General features: G+C 40.6%; 1 protein-coding gene across 1 annotated transcript in view; it reads left to right on the top strand.

The window, feature by feature from the left end:
• GALNT16 (polypeptide N-acetylgalactosaminyltransferase 16) overlaps nt 1-21240 on the top strand; it is a 250697-nt gene that overhangs the window by 206203 nt on the left and 23254 nt on the right. The window contains exons 9-10 of the mRNA XM_056547334.1: nt 2493-2596; nt 20084-20210. Coding sequence (XP_056403309.1) covers nt 2493-2596; nt 20084-20210 — 231 coding nt within the window. The remainder of the gene's footprint in view (nt 1-2492; nt 2597-20083; nt 20211-21240) is intronic.

The following is a 21240-nucleotide window of genomic DNA, read 5'->3' as shown; positions in this document are numbered from 1 at the left end:
TTTCAAGTTACAATGGTCCAGAAAAGACTATTGTATGTTGAAACTATTGTATGTTGAGGCCATTGTAAGTTGAGGGGCCACTGTATACAAAACTACATTTAATAATCATCCACATTAATAATACCAATGTGAGCCAATATTACAAGTAGAATATTGCTAGTATTCAATATGGCTTCAGCTTCGATAGCAAAAAAAATAAAAAAAATAAACACTACTATCTGGGTACCACCAATTCAAAAACACATTCACATACTAAAATATACTGTATAAAATTAGTTTATCCCATCTTAAATAGTGTTGCACTGAAACTTACCTTAAAATAGTTGCAGAGAATAAAGATCTGTATTCTAAGCTATAACTGGTGTGCTCTGCCAGAGTTTTGTGGTGGTTGCCATTAGACAAGTATATAGTGCTAGTTGCCTTTTTTGTTGTAGTAAACCTACATTACTGCACTCTGAATTAAAAGGCTTGTTCTAATATACCAAATTGAAACATAAACTAAAGCTGGTTTGCCCTGCCAAAAAGTTCTGTATTGATCGTAGCTGGGCAGTCATATAGAGGCAGGAACCATGTTCTGTCCAGTATAAGAATGCATTTCTACAATCTAAATAAATGTTCTGTACTATTATACTAAAACAATACATACTAAAGCTGTTATACTAGAACAAATTCCCTAACAATAAAACTAACAAACATAACACTAACTATTAACTTATTATACAATCACCCAGAATCCCATGAGCATGTAAAACAAAAATAAAGTTGTGAAAATCTGTAAATTTTATATAAAAAGAACCAAATCATGTCAGACCTAAAAATTCATCTCTATACTTTCATTTAACCCTTCTGTTGCCGGGCAACCCGATTTGTATATGCAGAAGGCCTCTCTTGTTTAGCATCAATGGCATGTTGCCTAGGTAAGGAATCTGTTCAACGGGGTAACTTTAATATTAACAAACTCTCCTCCATGTAGTCATGCTAACTGACTTGACACAATTGGGGAGATTTATCAAAACCTGTACAGAGGAAAAGTTGCCCAGTTGCCCATAGCAACCAATCAGATCTCTTCTTTCATTATTAACCAGGCCTCTGTAAAATGAAAGAAGCGATCTGATTGGTTGCTATGGGCAACTGGGCAACTTTTCCTCTGGACGGGTTTTGATAAATCTCCCCCAATATGTTTAGATAAATCTACCCCAATATGTTTATTTATCCTTAGCAGTATGCTTGTGATAAGAAATTTCTCAGGAGGACCTGCCGGTCAGTCAATCACTAACTGAGGTGGGACACTGCTGTACCCATTGAATGGTGGCTGAATGGGCATGTCTTGCTAAGATGTCTCATCTTGGAAGCAGGTACAAGCATTGACGGAGGACTGGGAGGAGCTGGAACAAGGGATCGGGGTAGGTATGTATTACTTTTTTTTTTTAACAAGCCCCAGCAAAATATAAAAACAATTTAATTTAAAAAAAAACAATATAAAAGTATTTACCTGTCACTGATCCCCATCTGTGTCATGTTGACAGTGCAGATCCACGCTACCAAGCACTTCCTTCTTCTGTCTTAACATATAGGAAATGCCAGCTCAGCCAGTCACTGACCCCAGAAGTGACTTGCCTCATCCACAATATTTCCTATTTTTTTAAAACACAAGCGGGAAGTTCTTGACAGCAGGGAAGAACACCGGTGAGGGATCAGTAGCAGGTGAGTAATATTTTTTTCATGTCACTCTTAACTCAATGTCCCTTCCTCTATTCATATAGGAGGATGAGAAAAAAGAACCACACAAAGCGCCTGGGGCGTTACCCAAATAAACCAGAGGGTTGTGGGGCTATGCTCAGTAGCATGCTCACTTTGAGAGCATTGGATATGCGCATATAACCCAATAGCATTGGGTGCAAGGAATTCCCGGGGTTGCTGCAAGGCCGTAAGGATATTCAGATGAACCTAGGTCCATCCGTTAGTAAATGCAGAAAAAATTGCATCTGGGAAATGATTAATCTCGAAACGCGTCATTGGTTAATAAAGAACATTTTCCTTTAGACAATTCCATGTAATTTCATGGGGAAAGCAGCGCCTAAATAGGGACTACTTTTGGTTTCTTTCTGCATCTATTCATATAGAGGACCATAGAACAACTGGCAGATCCACTTCAAAAAAACATTTCCATCCCTCAGCATAATTCTGTTATTTGAAAATATGAATGCATTACACTATAAATATCTTTACATTTGTAAACCCGATAGGTGCGAAAGACACAAAAACAAGGCTATCTGTCAAGAAGTTTCTGCTTTTAATACTCAAGGCTTGTTTACTCATAACAGCCATTATTACAGTTCATATGTTTCTGAGAGATCCTCATGACAAATGCTTAGTATAAATGAACACACAAAAAAAAAAAGAAAAATAGCATCTTTATGGTATTGAACGAAAAAGCTGCCCTTATTGGTATGAAGGTAATTCTGTCTTTGTTTCTCTTTTATTGTTTTTAGAACTCCAGTTATTGCTGGCGGTATATTTGTGATTGATAAGTCATGGTTCAACCAGCTAGGAAAGTATGATACTCAGATGGACATCTGGGGAGGAGAGAACTTTGGTAAGTTTTTTATTTTTCATTATTTATATGAAAATTTCACTTTAAGATTTTTCTTTAACCCCTTAACGACCACGGACGTAAATGTGCGTTCTGGTGTGGAGGTACTTCGCACACCAGGACGTACATTTACGTCCTGTACATGACTGCAAGCATCTGAGCAGTGCTAGCGTCATGCACTGCAGGTCTCAGCTGCTATCAGCAGCTGGGATCCCGCCAGTAATGGCGGACATCAGCGATCAGGCTGATGTCTGCCATTAACCCCTCAGATGCCATGATAAATACAGATCATGGCATCTGCGACAATGCGCATGTTTAAATAGATGATTGGATCGCTCACGGCGCTGCCGCAAGGATCCGATCATCTAAGATGGTGGCCAGAGGTCCCCCCACCTGTCTCCGGCCGTCTCGTGGGGTCTTCTAATTTGGTCTGAGATCGAGCAGACCAGAGCAGAAGATCACCGATAATACTGATCAGTGCTATGCCCTATGCATAGCACTGAACAGTATTAGCAATCAAGTGATTGCTATAGATAGTCCCCTATGGGGACATAAAAAGTGTTTAAAAAAAGTTTTAAAATGTAAAAATAAAAAGTTTAAATAATGTGAAAAATCCCCTCCCCCAATAAAAATGAAAAAGCATAAAAAATTATGAATAAACATATTTGGTATTGCCACGTGTGTAAATGTCTGAACTATCAAAATACAATGTTAATGATCCCATGCGGTGAACGGTGTAAGCGTAATTTTTTTTAAAGTCAAAAATGGCTGCTTTTTTTGTCACATTTTATTTAAAAAAAAGTGATTTAAAAGTTTCATATATGCAAATGTGATATCAATAAAAAGTACAGATCACAGCGCAAAAAATTAGCCCCAATACCGTCCCATATACGGAAAAATGAAAAAGTTATAGGTGGTCAAAATAGCGAGATTTTAAACATACTGATTTTGTAGAAAAGTATGTAATCATGGGTATAATTTTATGCATATTGACCCATATGAGTGTCCTTACAAAGTACAATTGGTCACACAAAAAACAAGCCCTTATATTGGTCTGTAGATGGAAATATAAAAGAGTTATAGATTTTAGAAGGTGAGGATGAAAAAACAAAAATGCAAAAAATAAAATTGGCCTGTCCTTAAAGGGGTACTCCAGTGGGAAACATTTTTTTTTTTAATCAACTGGTGCCAGAAAGTTAAACAGATTTGTAAATGACTTCTATTAAAAAAATCTTTACCCTTACAGTACTTTTTTGCGCCTATATGCTACAGAGGAAATTGTTTTCTTTCTGAATTTCTTTTTTGTCTTGTCCACAGTGCTCTCTGTCAACACCTCTATCCGTGTCAGGAACTGTCCAGAACAGTATATGTTTGCAATGGGGATTTTCTCCTGCTCTGGACAGTTCCTGATACAGGCACCAGGTGTCAGCAGAGAGTACTGTGGACAAAAAAATGCTTTCCACCAGAGTACCGCTTTAAAGTCAAAATGGGCTTGGTCCTTAGGGGGTTAAAATGAAGCATGCCCTGGATTGGGGTGGGGGTGAGAGTGGAATTTATTCCACAAGGTTAAAAAAAAAAAAAAAAGAGAAGAACGCATGTGACAAAATGTCATCCAAAGTACAAAACAACTCAAAAATATAGTGATAACATGCTAAAAAAAAAACATGTAACATTTTAGAAAATGCTGGCGTTTTATTGTGTGGCTTTTCATATAGTTTAGAAAGACAAAAAAAAACAGTTTGAGAATAAATACAGAATGTATTTATTATTTTTGCCGACTGAAGGGAATACATTGTACAGAAGGGACTGCAGCAATAGGTGAGAAGTTGCTTGGCAGCATAGGCGAATTTGTGCAGCTGGGTATTTGTTATAGAGAGACAGTAGTGGAGGCGTATTATCATTGCTGAACTGTAACAAAGTGCCATAAGTGATTTATTTTTATCGTAAAATGTTTTGTTACATTAAGAGACAAAACGAGCAACATTTTCTGAGCTCCTCAGGACGATTTATCGCAGCAGACTTTAATGAGATTTTTAACTGGGCATTACATCAAATGAAAGCCAAGTATATCACTTTGTATCCCTCACTCTGTAGAAAGAATCATTTTATTATTATGTGACAAAACTGTTTGCCTAGAAATGAAGACTGAATGTCTTTCCTTACTAAAATTATAAGTGACATAAACTTGATGAATACCAGGCTCTAACAGGGGTCATTTTACTTTGTTGCTAATGTTACATTTGCCAAGATGTCCCTGTGTTCCTGCAAGGAAATCTAAATAAGAAAATCACCAATGCAATAGTGTTATTGAACTAAGCCCAATACTATCCAATTAAAATGTCTAAAATATATAAATATAGTTTTTAGGGTCCACAATATGTATACTATATAATTGATGTTAGAGTCACTGGTAGAGAAGGATCTGGGTGTACTTGTAGATCACAGACTACAGAATAGCATGCAATGTCAGGCTGCTGCTTCCAAGGCCGGCAGGATATCGTCATGTATCAAAAGAGGCATGGACTCAAGGGACAGGGACATAATACTCCCCCTTTATAAAGCATTGGTACGGCCTCACCTGGAATATGCTGTTCAGTTTTGGTCGCCTGTTCATAAAAGGGACAATGCGGAGTTGGAAAGGGTGCAGAGACGCGCGACTAAACTTATATGGGGCATGGAACATCTTAGTTATGAGGAACGATTAAAGGAGTTACAATTGTTTAGTCTTGAGAAGAGACGTTTAAGGGGGGATATGATAAATGGATATAAGTATATTAATGGCCCATACAAAAAATATGGAGAAAAACTGTTCCAGGTTAAACCCCCCCCCCCAAAGGACGAGGGGGCACTCCCTCCATCTGGAGAAGAAAAGGTTTAGTCTCAAGGGGCGACACGCCTTCTTTACCATAAGAACTGTGAACTTATGGAACAGTCTACCTCAGGAACTGGTCACAGCAGGAAAAATTAACAGCTTTAAAACAGGATTAGATACATTCCTGGAACAAAATAACATTAATGCTTATGAAGAAATATAAAATCCCATCCCTTCCCCAATATCGCGCCACACCCCTACCCTTCAATTCCCTGATTGAACTTGATGGACATATGTCTTTTTTCGACCGTACTAACTATGTAACTATGTTATATCAGTACCCACACATCATTTGGACCTTTTAAAATGTTAAGTGTCCGACTTTAGCGTGATCGTGATACCAAGCATAGTCACAAGTACACTATTTTAGGCCTTGATGACCAAGCAATTTTCAAAGTTTTTGTTCTTGTTCCTTTCCCTCCCGGGAAAATTAATAGTTTTTTTATTGATGCCATTTTGGTTACATGTAACTTTTTGCTTGTTTTTTATTTTTTTTTTATTTTTTATTTTTTACAAATACAGCAATTCTGTCCCTGTTTTATTCGTATTTTTTTTACAGCTTCACCATGCAGTGTGAAAAATATAAGCTTGAGCCCTTATGAGCAAGGAGATACCAAATATGTCACATTTTTTTAAAATGTTTGTTTTATGTTACAAGTTATTTTGTATGCAGAATATGTTATAATATATAATGTTATATTTTTTATTTGGCAGTAGAATGGGAAGTGTTTCTTTATCATACTTAGCACTTTTTACTAGTCCCAATAGAGGATTTTCACCGGTGATCTTCTGATCACTCAAACTATACACTACACGACTGCATAAGGCTGACAGGCACTCTGGCATGGCTGTACAGAGGCACACTCATGGTAGGCCTTGAGTCCATTAGAAGGCACCAGGCTGCCAAGGAAACACATCAGTAATGATGTCATCAGGCGGCTAATGGGTACGAGAAATGCACAGAATGTACACACCCAAAACTGAGTTTCTCCACTCTGGGTAGTTATAGCAGGAGCCCAGCTAACAGCGCAATCCTGGTGTGGGAGCCCTGCACCACCTTAGTGGTCAGAATAAGACCCATTACCACTGTAAAAAAAAATAAAAAATACAGTGGTCCCTCAAGTTACAATATTAATCGGTTCCAGGATGACCATTGTATGTTGAAACCATTGTATGTTGAGACCAGAACTCTATGGAAACCTGATAATTGGTTCTGAAGCCATGAAAATGTCATCCAAAAAATAGGAAAAAGTGAGGATTAACCCCTTAAGGACGCAGGATGTAAATGTACGTCCTGGTGCGGTGGTACTTAACGCACCAGGACGTACATTTACGTCCTAAGCATAACCGCGGGCATCGGAGCGATGCCCGTGTCATGCGCGGCTGATCCCGGCTGCTGATCGCAGCCAGGGACCCGCCGGCAATGGCCGACGCCCGCGATCTCGCGGGCGTCCGCCATTAACCCCTCAGGTGCCGGGATCAATACAGATCCCGGCATCTGCGGCAGTGCGCGATTTGAATGAATGATCGGATCGCCCGCAGCGCTGCTGCGGGGATCCGATCATTCATAACGCCGCACGGAGGTCCCCTCTCCTTCCTCCGTGCGGCTCCCGGCGTCTCCTGCTCTGGTCTGTGATCGAGCAGACCAGAGCAGAAGATCGCCGATAATACTGATCTGTTCTATGTCCTATACATAGAACAGATCAGTATTAGCAATCATGGTATTGCTATGAATAGTCCCCTATGGGGACTATTCAAGTGAGTGTAAAAAAAAAATGTAAAAAAATGTAAAAGTTAAAGTAAAAAAAAAGTGAAAAATCCCCTCCCCCAATAAAAAAGTAAAACGTCCGTTTTTTCCTATTTTACCCCCAAAAAGCGTAATTTTTTTTTTATAGACATATTTGGTATCGCCGCGTGCGTAAATGTCCGAACTATTAAAATAAAATGTTAATGATCCCGTACGGTTAACGGCGTGAACGAAAAAAAAAAAAAAGTCCAAAATTCCTACTTTTTTAATACATTTTATTTAAAAAAAAATTATAAAAAATATAGTAAAAGTTTTTTATATGCAAATGTGGTATCAAAAAAGTACAGATCATGGCGCAAAAAATGAGCCCCCATACCGCCACTTATACGGAAAAATAAAAAAGTTATAGGTCATCAAAATAAAGGGATTATAAACGTACTAATTTGGTTAAAAAGGTTGTGATTTTTTTTAAGCGCAACAATAATATAAAAGTATGTAATAATGGGTATCATTTTAATCGTATTGACCCTCAGAATAAAGAACACATGTCATTTTTACCATAAATTGTACGGCGTGAAAACGAAACCTTCCAAAATTAGCAAAATTGCGTTTTTCGTTTTAATTTCCCCACAAAAATAGTGTTTTTTGGTTGCGCCATACATTTTATGATATAATGAGTTATGTCATAACAAAGGACAACTGGTCGCGCAAAAAACAAGCCCTCATACTAGTCTGTGGATGAAAATATAAAAGAGTTATGATTTTTAGAAGGCGAGGAGGAAAAAATGAAAACGTAAAAATTAAATTGTCTGAGTCCTTAAGGCCAAAATGGGCTGAGTCCTTAAGGGGTTAAAGAATAATAAGTAGATAACTAATATAGATAAAGCAAATCCTTACATATAAAAATAATAAAGATCTGCTGGGAGCTGTAAATCACTGTCTATGTCAGTGTTTCCCAACCAGGGTGCCTCCAGCTGTTGCAAAACTACAACTCCCAGCATGCCCAGACAGCCTTCGGATGTCCGGGCATGCTGGGAGTTGTAGTTTTGCAACAGCTGGAGGCACCCTGGTTGGGAAACGCTGGTCTATGTAGAGGACAGGAGCTTCTTCAGGGTCCTGTACAGTACACACAATGTCCTAGAAAATGTAAAATAGAGCCGTCCTCACCTGGTGTCCAAAGGAGCAGCTAATCCTGGTACAGGTAAAGTGTACAGAATATGTAATTCCTTCCTGTACTGTAGGGGGCACTACCAGACACCAGTCAGTGCATGCACTTCAGTAATACAGGTAAAGAGTAGTACAGAACATGTAATACCTCCCTGTACTGTAGGGGGCGCAACCAGACATCAGACAGTGCATACACTTCAGTAATACAGGTAAAGAGTACAGAACATGTAATACCTCCCTGTACTGTAGGGGGCGCTACCAGACATCAGACAGTGCATGCACTTCAGTAATACAGGTAAAGAGTACAGAACATGTAATACCTCCCTGTACTGTAGGGGGCGCTACCAGACACCAGTCAGTGCATGCACTTCAGTAATACAGGTGTTTTACCAGTAAGATGCCCATTCTGATTGGTCAGTTCTTCCAGCCATTGACACGTGTCACAGATCTGGACTGTCCATACATTGTATGTTGAATCTGGTTTCAAGTTACATTGGCCCAGAAAAGACCATTGTATGTTGAAACTATTGTATGTTGAGGCCATTGTAAGTTGAGGGATCACTGTAAAGTGTATTGGTCACTAAGGTGCAGTCTCCCTGTACCATATACCAGCTGTGTGTGGCTGAGGAGTTTCTCTCTCCAAATGTCTAAGCCTAATTTGTATAACTTTCCATTTTGTGTCTAACATTGTTACCAATGCATACACTTCAGTATTTGGAAGCACAAGGATTAACATTCCACTACTTTCATGACTGGTAGATTGTGAAAACTCGCTCTGTGGGTAATGACGGGCAATACAGGGGCCATAGCATCGTTACGTCACGGCCCGCCCCTCAATACAAGTCTATGGAAGGGGGTGTGGTGGCTATCACACCCCCTCCCATAGACTTGCATTAAGGGGGCGGGATGTGACGTCACGAGGGGGCAGAGCCGTGATGTCACGATGCTCCAGCCCCTGTATCGCCGGTAATTACGTACAGAGCGAGTGTGCTCTGTGCAGTAATGATAGAGGGGTGCCGCAGTGGAGATCCCGGGGGTCGCCAGCAGCGGGACCCCAGTGATCTGACATCTTATCCCCTATCCTTTGGATAGGGGATAAGATGTCTAGGGGCGGAGTACCCTTTAAGGACTGTTTTATTTTGGCACAGAAAATTTATTGCAATCACGCTCCTTTTTTTTTAATCAAATTGGCAAACCATTTTTTTCACCAAATCTGATGCTTATTACACACAAAAAATGGCAAATTCAGTTTTAAATATTTGTCCGTGTAACTTTGCGACCCTGTGGTCTGAGGAATATTTTTGTGTTGTACACAGTGGACTTCAGTAAAATTTAGCAAGTTACCTCCGTGTCTAGACTGTTCCAATTGCACACACCACCACAGGTACAACCCCCAGACACTTGTGGCCCACGTTTTGTGCATGCCCCCAGTTACAAGAGTTGCAAGAGTCCACAGGGGAACATATAGGGTTAGCCATCCACAAAGCCATCCGTGACTACATGAGAGACTTTTCCATAGGACTACTATCCTCAGATGGCCTGGACTGCTCCACTTATACTCTTCAGGAACACCATAAATGGGTTAATTTCTATGACAATGCCATGGGCATGCAGCTGTATTCTCCAGAATTCCCTTTTTCGTTATTCTGATGCATACTGACTGTGTGCAGACCCACTAAGAGTATCCTCTACTTCAGTCAACATGTCATGAACTTGGGGACCATTGTTTCCCACTGCCTAAATTCTTCAGATTAAGTATGTAACCTGTGCAGAGAAAAAGTTGACCAGTTGACTATAGCAACCAATCAGATTGCTTCTTTTATTTTTCAGAGGCCTTTAAAAAAAAATAAATAAAAAAAAAAAAAAGAAGAAATTATTTGACTGGTTGCTATGGGCAACTGGTCCACTTTTCCTCTGCACAGGTTACATACTTAATCTGAAAATTTTTCTGGAAATTATAGCATACTGGGAACTCAAGATTATTATGTTGTAGATTCCCATAGACTTGTATTGACGGGGGCAGGCCGTGACGTCACGAGGGGCGGAGCCGTGACGTAACGATGCTCCGGCCCCTGTATTGTCCGTCATTACGTGCAGAGCGAACTCGCTCTGTGCAGTAATGATGGCGGGGTGCCGCAGCAGCGATCCTCGGAGTCCCCAGCAGCGGGACCCTGGCAATCTGACATCTTATCCCCTATCCTTTGGAAAGAGGTCTAGGGGCGGAGTACCCCTTTAATATGTAATGAACATCTCTGTGGTTTCTCTTGCCTGCTGCTTTCTCTGTGCTGAAAGTGTTGCTTGTTCTTCTCACTATATCAGATAAACAGTAAATTATCATTTACATGAAGTGTTATAATCCGCTGTACTGAGCGCTGATGGGTAATGGCTTACGCCGCTGCAGTGGTGTAAAAGTAAACTGTTTAAATTTGCTAGTTTTGGACCTGTTTATCGATTGCATCATAAAATAAGGATGAATCATTCTTCATTATATTTATCTGCTTGAATCTCGCCATAAATCTTTGGATTTGCTGTAAGTGTGTGGGTGAAGCTCCTGCCTCCTGTGTATGTCTATGATTTTTATGAGACGGTATAAACTTTGCAAAAAGATACATTTGAGGTCTATATACTTCAGAATAATAAACATGCACAGTTTACATAGACAATAAACTGTCCCATTTGTAAAGCTTTTATGTATTTTAGGCCTCATATTTAAAAAATATGTCTTTGAATTAAAAACTGTCCTTGGTACCCATGGCAACCAAATGTTATAAATATATGTGTATAATCGTCAGTATAAAGTATAAAGATTAAATGAAAGCAGACTGGTTGCTGTGAGCATCATGGCAACTATGTATTGAAGTGTCTATATTCCCAACCTTATCAATTCAGGGAATCCCTATGTTTTAAAAAATACTAGGTGTGGCAGAGAGAAAAGAATTCTAGAACTCAACATTTTTTTCTTGTTGGTTTTGTTTGACAGAGCAGGTTGAAATTAGTGGAACCATGGTTGGGAAGTGCTGGTCTAACCCCAGTGGTACCTGTATTTTAATGGTTGTTCTCAATCTCTGGATAACTTATTTCCATATATCCTATCCAGACATGTTGGGGGCATTTTCTAATCTCCCTGTGCACAAATGATCAATGTAGACAGAGAATTTGCAATCACCACATTTATTTTGCAACTTTCTGCTGGCGCAAATTCAATAAACACAGTGGACATAGTGGGCATGGTTTCACTGCGTATCTTTTGGTGCAGAATTTATCATCTTGTCTTTTGAAAAAAAATTCTTAACAGTACAATTGCAAGGTAATTAGTGACGGTACTACAAATCAAAGGGGTATTCCAGGATTTTTTTTTTATTTGACTATGCTACAAGGGCTGTATAGTTAAAATAGTTCATTATATTGTGTCTGTACCTGCGTGTGATGACGGCCTTGCAATTCTTCAGTGATTTTTGCCCCAAAGTTTATTTTTTAACAGCATATAAAATTTGTGTAGTCTCAGCTTTTCACAGGTTGCAGTGAGGCCCGAGACATGACATCACTAGTTAGGGGTTCAGAGTAAGCTTGTCTTTGCTTCAGTGGGTGGAGTGCCGGAAGGGTGGGAGGGAGATCATTCTGCAAGTAAATGTTTTACAACAGCTGGAAGCCCCCTGGTTAAAAAAAAACACTGGTCTTTTGCATTTAACCTCTTAAGGACCAATGACGTCCTGGGAAATTGCCCTTGCGATCTGCGGCGATACCGGGCTGATTGGGTCTCTGGGACCCGACCGCCCGGTAATTTTGCATGATCCCGGCTGTCACAGCCAGCCAGGACCATGCTAAAGTATAGGAGCGAGGTGGCAAGCCTGCCACCTCCTCCGATCCCCCGCGATCTGTCGGTTAGTTAACCGACCAATCGCAGGGGGGGGGGCGGTTACTTCCTCCCGCCCTGCCCGGCCCCTGAAAGTCCGGATAGGACGGGAGGAAGACCGGAGGACGCGGCGGGGGACAGGGGAGTGCTGGGGAGTGGCCCCGGTACTTACCTCGTCCCTGAAGACCCGGATCCCTGCGATGAAGACGGCGGCGGCGACAGGTGAGTTGATCTTCAGCCGCGGTCGGGCCCTTTACAGCAATGCACGTCGCCGTAAAGCGACATGCATTGCTGTATTGGGACCCTGTATACTACAACTCCCAGCATGCCCAGACAGCCCTTGGCGTCTGGGCATGCTGGGAGTTGTAGTTTTGCAACATCTGGAGGTCCACAGTTTGGAGACCACTGTGCCCTTCCAGATGTTGCAAAACTACACATCCTCAGCATGCCCTTACTGTCCAGGCATTCTGGGAGTTGTAGTTCTGTAACATCTGGCCCTTCAGATGTTGCAGAACTACAACTCCCAGCATGCCTGGACAGTTTTGGCATACTGGGAGTTGTAGTTTTGCAACATCTGGAAGGGCACAGATTGTGAACCACTGTATTAGTGGTCTACAAACTGTAGTCCTCCAGATGTTGCAAAACTACAACTCCAAGCATGCTGGGAGTTGTAGTTCGGCAACATCTGGCTCTAAAGATGTTGCCGAACTACTACTTCCAGCATGCCTGAGAATGCTGGGAGTTGTAGTTTTGCAACAACAGGAGGCACACTGGTTGGGAAACATTGTCTGTTTCCTAACTCAGTGTTTCCCAACCCGTGTGCCTCCAGCTGTTGCAAAACTATAACTACCAGCATGCACTGATAGACTGTGCATGCTGGGAGTTGTAGTTTTGCAACAGCTGGAGGTTCCCCCCCCCCCCCCTGTGAATGTACAGGATACATTCACATGGGCAGGGGGCTTACAGTGAGTATCAGGCTGCAATGCAGCAAATTTTGCACGGCAGCTCAAACTCGCAGCGGGAAACTCGCTGTAATCCCCCGCCCGTGTGACTGTACCCTAAAAACACTACACTAACACACAATAAAATAAAAAGTAAAAAACACTACATATACACATACCCCTACACAGCCCCCCTCCCCAATAAAAATGAAAAATGTCTGGTACACCACTGTTTTCAAAATGGAGCCTCCAGCTGTCGTATTTCAAGGCAACAGTTTAGGGTCACATATGGGGTATCACCGTACTCGGGAGAAATTGCCTAACAAATTTTGTGGGGCTTTTTCTCCTTTCACCCCTTATGAAAAGGTGAAGTTGGGGTCTACACCAGCATGTTAGTGTAAAAAAATTTTTTTTTTACACTAACATGCTGGTGTTGCCCTATACTTTTCATTTTGACAAGAGGTAAAAGGGAAAAAAGTCCCCCAAAATTTGTAATGCAATTTCTCCTGACTACAGAGATACCCCATATGTGGGCGCAAAGTGCTCTGGGGGCGCCCAGAAGGGAGAGTGCGCCATGTACATTTGAGGTGATTTGCACAGGGGTGGCTGATTGTTACAACGGTTCTGACAAACGCAAAAAAATTTAAAAAAACCACATGTGACCCCATTTCGGAAACTACACCCCTGCCAGAATGTAATGAGGGGTGCAGTGAGAATTTACACCCCACTGGTGTCTGACAGATCTTTGGAGCAGTGGGCTGTGCAAATAAAAAAAATGTTGTACAGCCCATTGTTCCAAAGATCTGACAGACACCAGTGGGGGGTAAATGCTCACTGTACCCCTTGTTACGTTCCTCAAGGGGTCTAGTTTCCAAAATGGTATGCCATGTGGGGGTTATTTTGCTGTCCTGGCACCATAGGGGCTTCCTAAATGCGACATGCCCCTTGGAGTCATATTTGGCTTTTTGAGAGCAAATTTTGCTCTTCTCTTCTGAGCATTGTAGTTCGCCCATAGTGCATTTCAGGTCAACTTATGGGGTACCTCCATACTCAGAAGAGATGGTGTTACAAATTTTGGGGGGTATTTTCTGCTATTAACCCTTGCATAAATGTGAAATTTGGGGGGAAACACACATTTTAGTGAAATTTTTTTAAATTTTTTTTACATATGCAAAAGTCGTGAAACACCTGTCGGGTATTAAGGCTCACTTTATTCCTTGTTACGTTCCTCAAGGGGTCTAGTTTCCAAAATGGTATGCCATGTGGGTATTTTTTGCTGTCCTGGCACCATAGGGGCTTCCTAAATGCGACATGCCCCCCGAGCAAAATTTGCTCTCAAAAAGCAAAATATGACTCCTTCTCTTCTGAGCATTGTAGTTCGCCCATAGTGCACTTCAGGTCAACTTATGTGGTACCTCCATACTCAGAAGAGATAGGGTTACAAATTTTTGGGGGTATTTTCTGCTATTAACCCTTGCATAAATGTGAAATTTGGGGGGAAACACACATTTTAGTGGAATTTTTTTTTCATTTTTTTACATATGCAAAAGTCGTGAAACACCTGTGGGGTATTAAAGCTCACTTTATTCCTTGTTACGTTCCTCAAGGGGTCTAGTTTCCAAAATGGTATGCCATGTGTTTTTTTTTCCTGTTCTGGCACCATAGGGGCTTCCTAAATGCAACATGCCCCCCAAACACCATTTCAGAAAAACGTACTCTCCAAAATCCCCTTGTCGCTCCTTCGCTTCTGAGCCCTCTACTGCGCCTGCCGAACACTTTACATAGACATATGAGGTATGCCCTTACTCGAGACACATTGGGCTACAAATATAAGTACACATTTTCTCCTTTTACCCCTTGTAAAAATTCAAAAATTGGGTCTACAAGAACATGCGAGTGTAAAAAATGAAGATTGTGAATTTTCTCCTTCACTTTGCTGCTATTCTTGTGAAACACCTAAAGGGTTAAAATGCTGACTGAATGTCATTTTGAATACTTTGGGGGCTGCAGTTTTTATAATGGGGTCAATTGTGGGGTATTTCTAATATGAAGACCCTTCAAATCCACTTCAAACCTGAACTGGTCCCTGAAAAATTGTGATTTTGGAAATTTTGTGAAAAATTGGAAAATTGCTGCTGAACTTTGAAGCCCTCTGGTGTCTTCCAAAAGTAAAAACACGTACATTTTACGATGCAAACATAAAGTGGACATATTGTATATGTGAATAAAAAAAATGATTTGGAATATCCATTTTCCTTACAAGCAGAGAGCTTCAAAGTTAGAAAATTGCAAAATGTTCAATTTTTTCATCAAATTTTGAAATTTTTCACTAAGAAACGATGCAAGTATCGACAAAATTTCACCAATAACATAAAGTAGAATATGTCACGAAAAAACTGTCTCGGAATCAGAATGATAGGTAAAAGCATTCCAGAGTTATTAATGTTTAAAGTGACAGTGGTCAGATGTTCAAAAAATGCTCTGGTCCTAAGGTGTAAAATGGCCTGGTCCTTAAGGGGTTAAAGGGGTATTCCAGGCACAACCTTTTTTTATATATATTTATATATATATATATCAACTGGCTCTGGAAAGTTAAACAGATTTGTAAATTACTTCTATTAAAAAATCTTAATCCTTTCAATAGTTATTAGCTTCTGAAGTTTTCGGTCTAACTGGTCAATGATGATGTCACGTCCCGGGAGCTGTGCATGATGGGAGAATATCCCCATAGGAACTGCACAGCTCCCGGGACATGTCATCAGAGAGCAGTTAGACAGAAAACAACAACTCAACTTCAGAAGCTAATAACTATTGGAAGGATTAAGATTTTTTAATAGAAGTAATTTACAAATCTGTTTATCTTTCCGGAGCCAGTTGATATATAAAAAAAAAGTATTGGCCTGGAATACTCCTTTAAGGGAGCACAGGGGTGTTTCAATGGATGGGGTGGCTGATGTGTGGGAGGGAGAAAAGTGACCTCACACTTACAAACAAGGAATTGTGGGACTTGTAGTTTGAGGAAACAAACTCCAACAGGAAAAAGCCAGTTCACAAAAAGATAGCCAAAGTGTTATAGTAACCTTACAACATAGCCTTTTTGCCCCAAGACAAGCACGAATCCTTCCTAAGCATGTTCATTACTGTCTGGCAGGTACGTAGCAAAATTACTTTATGGTGGATAACCCCTTTAAAAGTCCCATGTGAACACAGCCTAAAAGGAGGTTTCATTAGCAACTTCATTATGTGAGTTTGGCATTATGTTCTCACTGATTGGAGCCATTGGTGCTGTAGTGGTTTCAAAACTTAAACCTTAGGCTATGTTCACATGAGGGATTTTCCGCTTGTTTTGGGATTCTGCTACACTGTGCACATTGTGGAATTTTTGCGGTAGATGTTTCTGCTGCGGAAATCCTGATTTTGGGCGTCGTCAGAAAGAATAGACATGTCTATTCTTTCTGCAGAGTCTGCACAGTGATGCATTGCCATCTATAAGACGGCGCATCTGCGAGTTGTTCGCTGCTGTCAGAGGAGTGTCCACATGGAAATTTTGCGTGTGGACATTTGCCCGGGTGAACATAGCCTTAGGTGTCAACACCATCTCCAGTTTCCAAAGCCCCTTTTCCATACTCACTTCAAACCAGGCAAATAATGTTGCCAATCTTGCTAGTTTTGTGTAACATACATGTCAGGTGCACAGTTTTGGTGAGGTGGGGAGAGAAGGGGGGGGGGATTAGAGGAAACCAGTCCCCAGTACTCATTCCCTCCCTCTCCTTCATTACCCTAGTGGCCGATACTCATTGCAGCAAGTTAACAAAATTCATTAGAAACCGTCCAATCAGCCCAGATCTTGTCATTCATTTCTTGATTTCCATGTGCCTGCGCTATCCATTCTTTGGCTCTCTTTACAGCCAACAGTTTTTCATACCACTCACTAAGTCTATGGGTTGTCTCCCACCCCCCAATGTCTCGGAACTATCATTCTGGCAGCCACCAAAAAGAATCTTAAAATTCTCTTTTTATAAGATCTAATTGAGCCAGGCTTATACTTCAACAATGCCAGCTGTGGAGAGTTCTCTATCCTCGTTCCAGTTAACTCTCTGAAAACTCCAAATATTTTATCCCAAATGATCTTAATCCTTGGACATTCCCACCAAATGTGGCCCATCATCCCTCTCTCCATATTGCATCTCCAACAGCTATCTTATTTATCCGCAGAGATTTAATGTATTTTTGTGGGGCATCTATACAATCTGGAGATAATCTTATAGGGGGACATTTATAAAAGCATTTAGTAGGTTATTTTTTTTGCTTAAAATTGTCGCAAAAAAGTTGCATGTGCGACTACTCTATTTTTTGTGCAACTTTTTGATTGTGCAGTGCCCTAAGCCAAAAAAAAGAAACTTGCTTACCAAAGTAAAAAGTGATTTTTGAATTGCAGTGGTCAGAGATTTATCAAGCGCAAAAGTCACAAAAAAGTCGCATCGCATGAAAAAAACCTACAAAATTTACTCCAGCTCAGACATTCAGACATGGTGCAGAAAAAGCCACTACCAAAGCAAAAAATATATAAAGAATTGCTTACCTGAAAGAAATTTATCAACAAGCTGAAACCAGTTGATAAATGTCGCACATAAGTCGCACATAAGCAAAAAATAGTAAGAAAAAAAGAATAAAAAAAAGGAATACATAAGCAAATATTGATAAATGTCCCCCATAGTTTTTTTCCATAATGCTGAACGAAACCGACATTCTATCTGAAAATGGAATTAGCTGAAATTTATTACAGGGTGTATCCCTCATAGTAAATTCAGGCACTCAAATTGGTGCAGAATACATGTACCATGTCGCACCAAAACACTGCAGATAGTACATGTCCCCCATTGAGTTTATAGGAAAGAGCATGACAGTTGGTTGGGGTGCTTTAATAATTTATGGTGTACAATGCAGTAATTTAAATAAGTACCGTATTTATCGGTGTATAACACGCACAGGCGTATAACACGCACCCCCATTTTTTAAGTAAAAAAAATAAAATGTAAAATAAATGACTTGGACTATTCCCCCCCCCCCCCCTCATCATCCCCCACCCGGTCTCATCATGTCCCCCATCATTCCCCCTCATCATCCCCCCACCCTGTATCATCATGTCCCTCATCATTCCCCCCTCATTGCCCCCCTCATCACTTCCCCCTGTCTCATCCCCCCATCATCCCCCCCATCATTTCCCCCTGTCTCATCCCCCCTCATCATTTCCCCATCTCATCCCCCCATCATTCCCCCCCCCCTCATCATTTCCCCCTGTCTCATCATCCCCCCCATCATGTTCCTCCTATGGCATCCAGTGGTCTTTAACCTGCGGACCTCCGGATGTTGCAAAACTAAAACTCCCAGCATGCCCGGACAGCCAACTGCTGTCCGGGCATGCTGGGAGTTGTAGTTTTGCAACATCTGGAGGTCCGCAGGTTGAAGACCGCTCTTCCCCTTTCCTTACTTGTCTGCGCTTCGGCTGTCTTGCGGGGTCAGTGAAGCAGATGAGTTACGTCCTCTCCCGGCTTCTCTGTGCTGCATCACGGATGTCACTTTTCGGCGGTGACTACAGGAAATGAAGTGATGCCGCACAGAGAAGCCGGCAGAGGACGTAACTCATCTGCTTCATTGACCCCGCAAGACCCTCCGCCTGACCTGACCTGCCGAAGTGCAGACAGGTAAGGAAAATAAACAAAACTATAAAAAGCTGGGAAAGGGGGAATGATGAGGGAGGGGGGAGGGAAAATGAAAATTGAAACTCACTTGTCTCCCGCACGGTCCACAGGTACTGGTGGATTGTGCAGGAGATGCTGATTAAAAGGTAGGGCAGATCTGGGTAAGGTAGGGCTCATTTTAATCAGCATCTCCCGCACTATCCACCACACCAGTACCTGTGGATAGTGCAGGAGACAACAAGTGACAGAGCGGGGAGGAGACGCCGCTGGTCACTGACTTAACAAGCAGACGCTGCTGCGGCCACTTTAAATCAGTGACCAGAAGAAGACTTATCGGCGTATAACACGCAGGCAGACTTTTTGCACTAAATTTAAGTTTTAAAAGTGCATATTATACACAGATAAATATGGTACTGTGTACTGCAGCCTTGTTTAAGTCAATGGGAGCATTCAGCTCAAAGATTTTTTGGCATAAAGACATTTCTGAGCTAAAATCTGAAGAGACACTAATATAGATCAGCACTACTGCCCTTTGTTAACAATAGGAATTTTTTACAATATTATATCTGCTATCTATATATTAGCTTACAAGTAAATTCTTTGAAAAAAATAAAACATTTTCTATCCTGGTTAAATAGTGTTAGTTTGATGGTTGCATTGATTAGAGGGCCATGACTATAATAGTAGTCCCACCTCTCTCTTCAGCAGCTGTTTTTAATATTGGTAATGTTTATTCAGTACCATCTGCCATTTTTTGCAAAAGTGACAACAGGAATGAAGCCCTGATTAAGAGTACAAGGTGCACTACAAAACAGTGTTTTTAATGTTTGCACAGTGTTTTTGTTTAATTTTTTTTTTCATTTGAAAACGAAAAGGCTAAAAGTTTCAGCATCCAGACAGGGTGATGAGTGGTAGGCAGCTGAATTTAACAATTTCTTACTTGGCAACAGCAACAGGAGGCATTTGGTCCCCATCATTTACACTTGTTCTGTCATCATTTACTAGTGACATTTGTACAGTTTTCTCCCACCCAAAACACACGCACACACACAAAAATAAATAAGTAAATAAAACTGTTCAATAAGCATATTGTTTGAATTGTTTTCCTATTTGGCATTGATTGGATGAAAATAATAAAGAAACATCAAAATGAGGGGAAAAAAACAATTTCCAACTTTTGAGGTTTCCATGATCTATTGTTTTTGCAGAGCTCTCCTTCCGGGTCTGGATGTGTGGAGGCAGCTTAGAAATCGTTCCCTGCAGCCGTGTTGGCCATGTGTTTAGAAAGCGCCACCCCTATGAATTCCCAGATGGCAATGCTCTGACATATATCAAGTATGTAGTAACACATGATTTATGTTTTGGTGTGTAGATTAAATATTTTTATGTAAAACAACTAGAGAAAAACATGCATACCATCCTAAAATGGAATTTACCTGTGTCACCATGTGCACTATTCTGCACGTTTACATGATGCCCTTATTGTTAGTCTTATTATGTATTCCTCTATAAGGAGTTATGCAGGCTTTTCTTTGCAGGTAATATAACAAAGTGGGAATTATACCGTAGTTTTCTTGGATGTAACAATTACTGACATCTGAAAATAGGAACAATGCTGATTTCTAAAACCACAGCTAATAGCTGCAGTCACTAATATAATAGTGAATAATGACATCGGTAATCCTAGTCACCTTACTAACCGACGGATTCTATACATCATCATGTTGATATCTGACCAGTGAACTGTGCAACATTAATCTGTATCTAAACATGCATATAAAATTGACATTAAGCGTGTGATATTGATTAGATTAACAGAAATATAAAATAAATCTTAGTTAAACATATATCTGGTTTTGAAAATACTAAATGGAGAAATCCATAAAACATGTCCAGTATTATTAATGGATATGCTGATGGCAACAAGAACACTCACAGATCCAGATGGCAAACTCTTTAAACCATTTGCTGATCAGTTGAATCTGACTTTATGTCTTTGCCATAAATATTTTAACGTAGCCTCTAAAATCTGCACCGTAATGAGAATCTGTTCCAAGAAATGGCAACAATCGTTTACAAGCTGGAAGCCTCATCCAGATATACTCTAGTTATTATGTTAGTATTTTAACTATGTGTTTCATGTTCCTTTATCTAAAGGGTGTAATTGATCAGACAAGGATACCTGTTTATTTCAATGGGAAGAGCAGGAAAAAGCCATAATACAGTGTATTCTATTTTCTGGCAGCAGTTTATCTACCCTGGGAATAAAAGATTGGTCTAAACATTTTTATGTAATGATGAATGGTCAGCTTAGAGGAACACTCCGGGAGAAAACTATACTGTGTTATGCTTAGTGCAGGGTGCT

The sequence above is a fragment of the Hyla sarda genome, chromosome 11, assembly GCF_029499605.1.
Source record: "Hyla sarda isolate aHylSar1 chromosome 11, aHylSar1.hap1, whole genome shotgun sequence".
NCBI classification, from domain to species: domain Eukaryota; kingdom Metazoa; phylum Chordata; class Amphibia; order Anura; family Hylidae; genus Hyla; species Hyla sarda.
The sequence above is the reverse complement of the archived record's forward strand: the minus strand, read 5'-3'. Positions and strand labels throughout refer to the sequence as shown.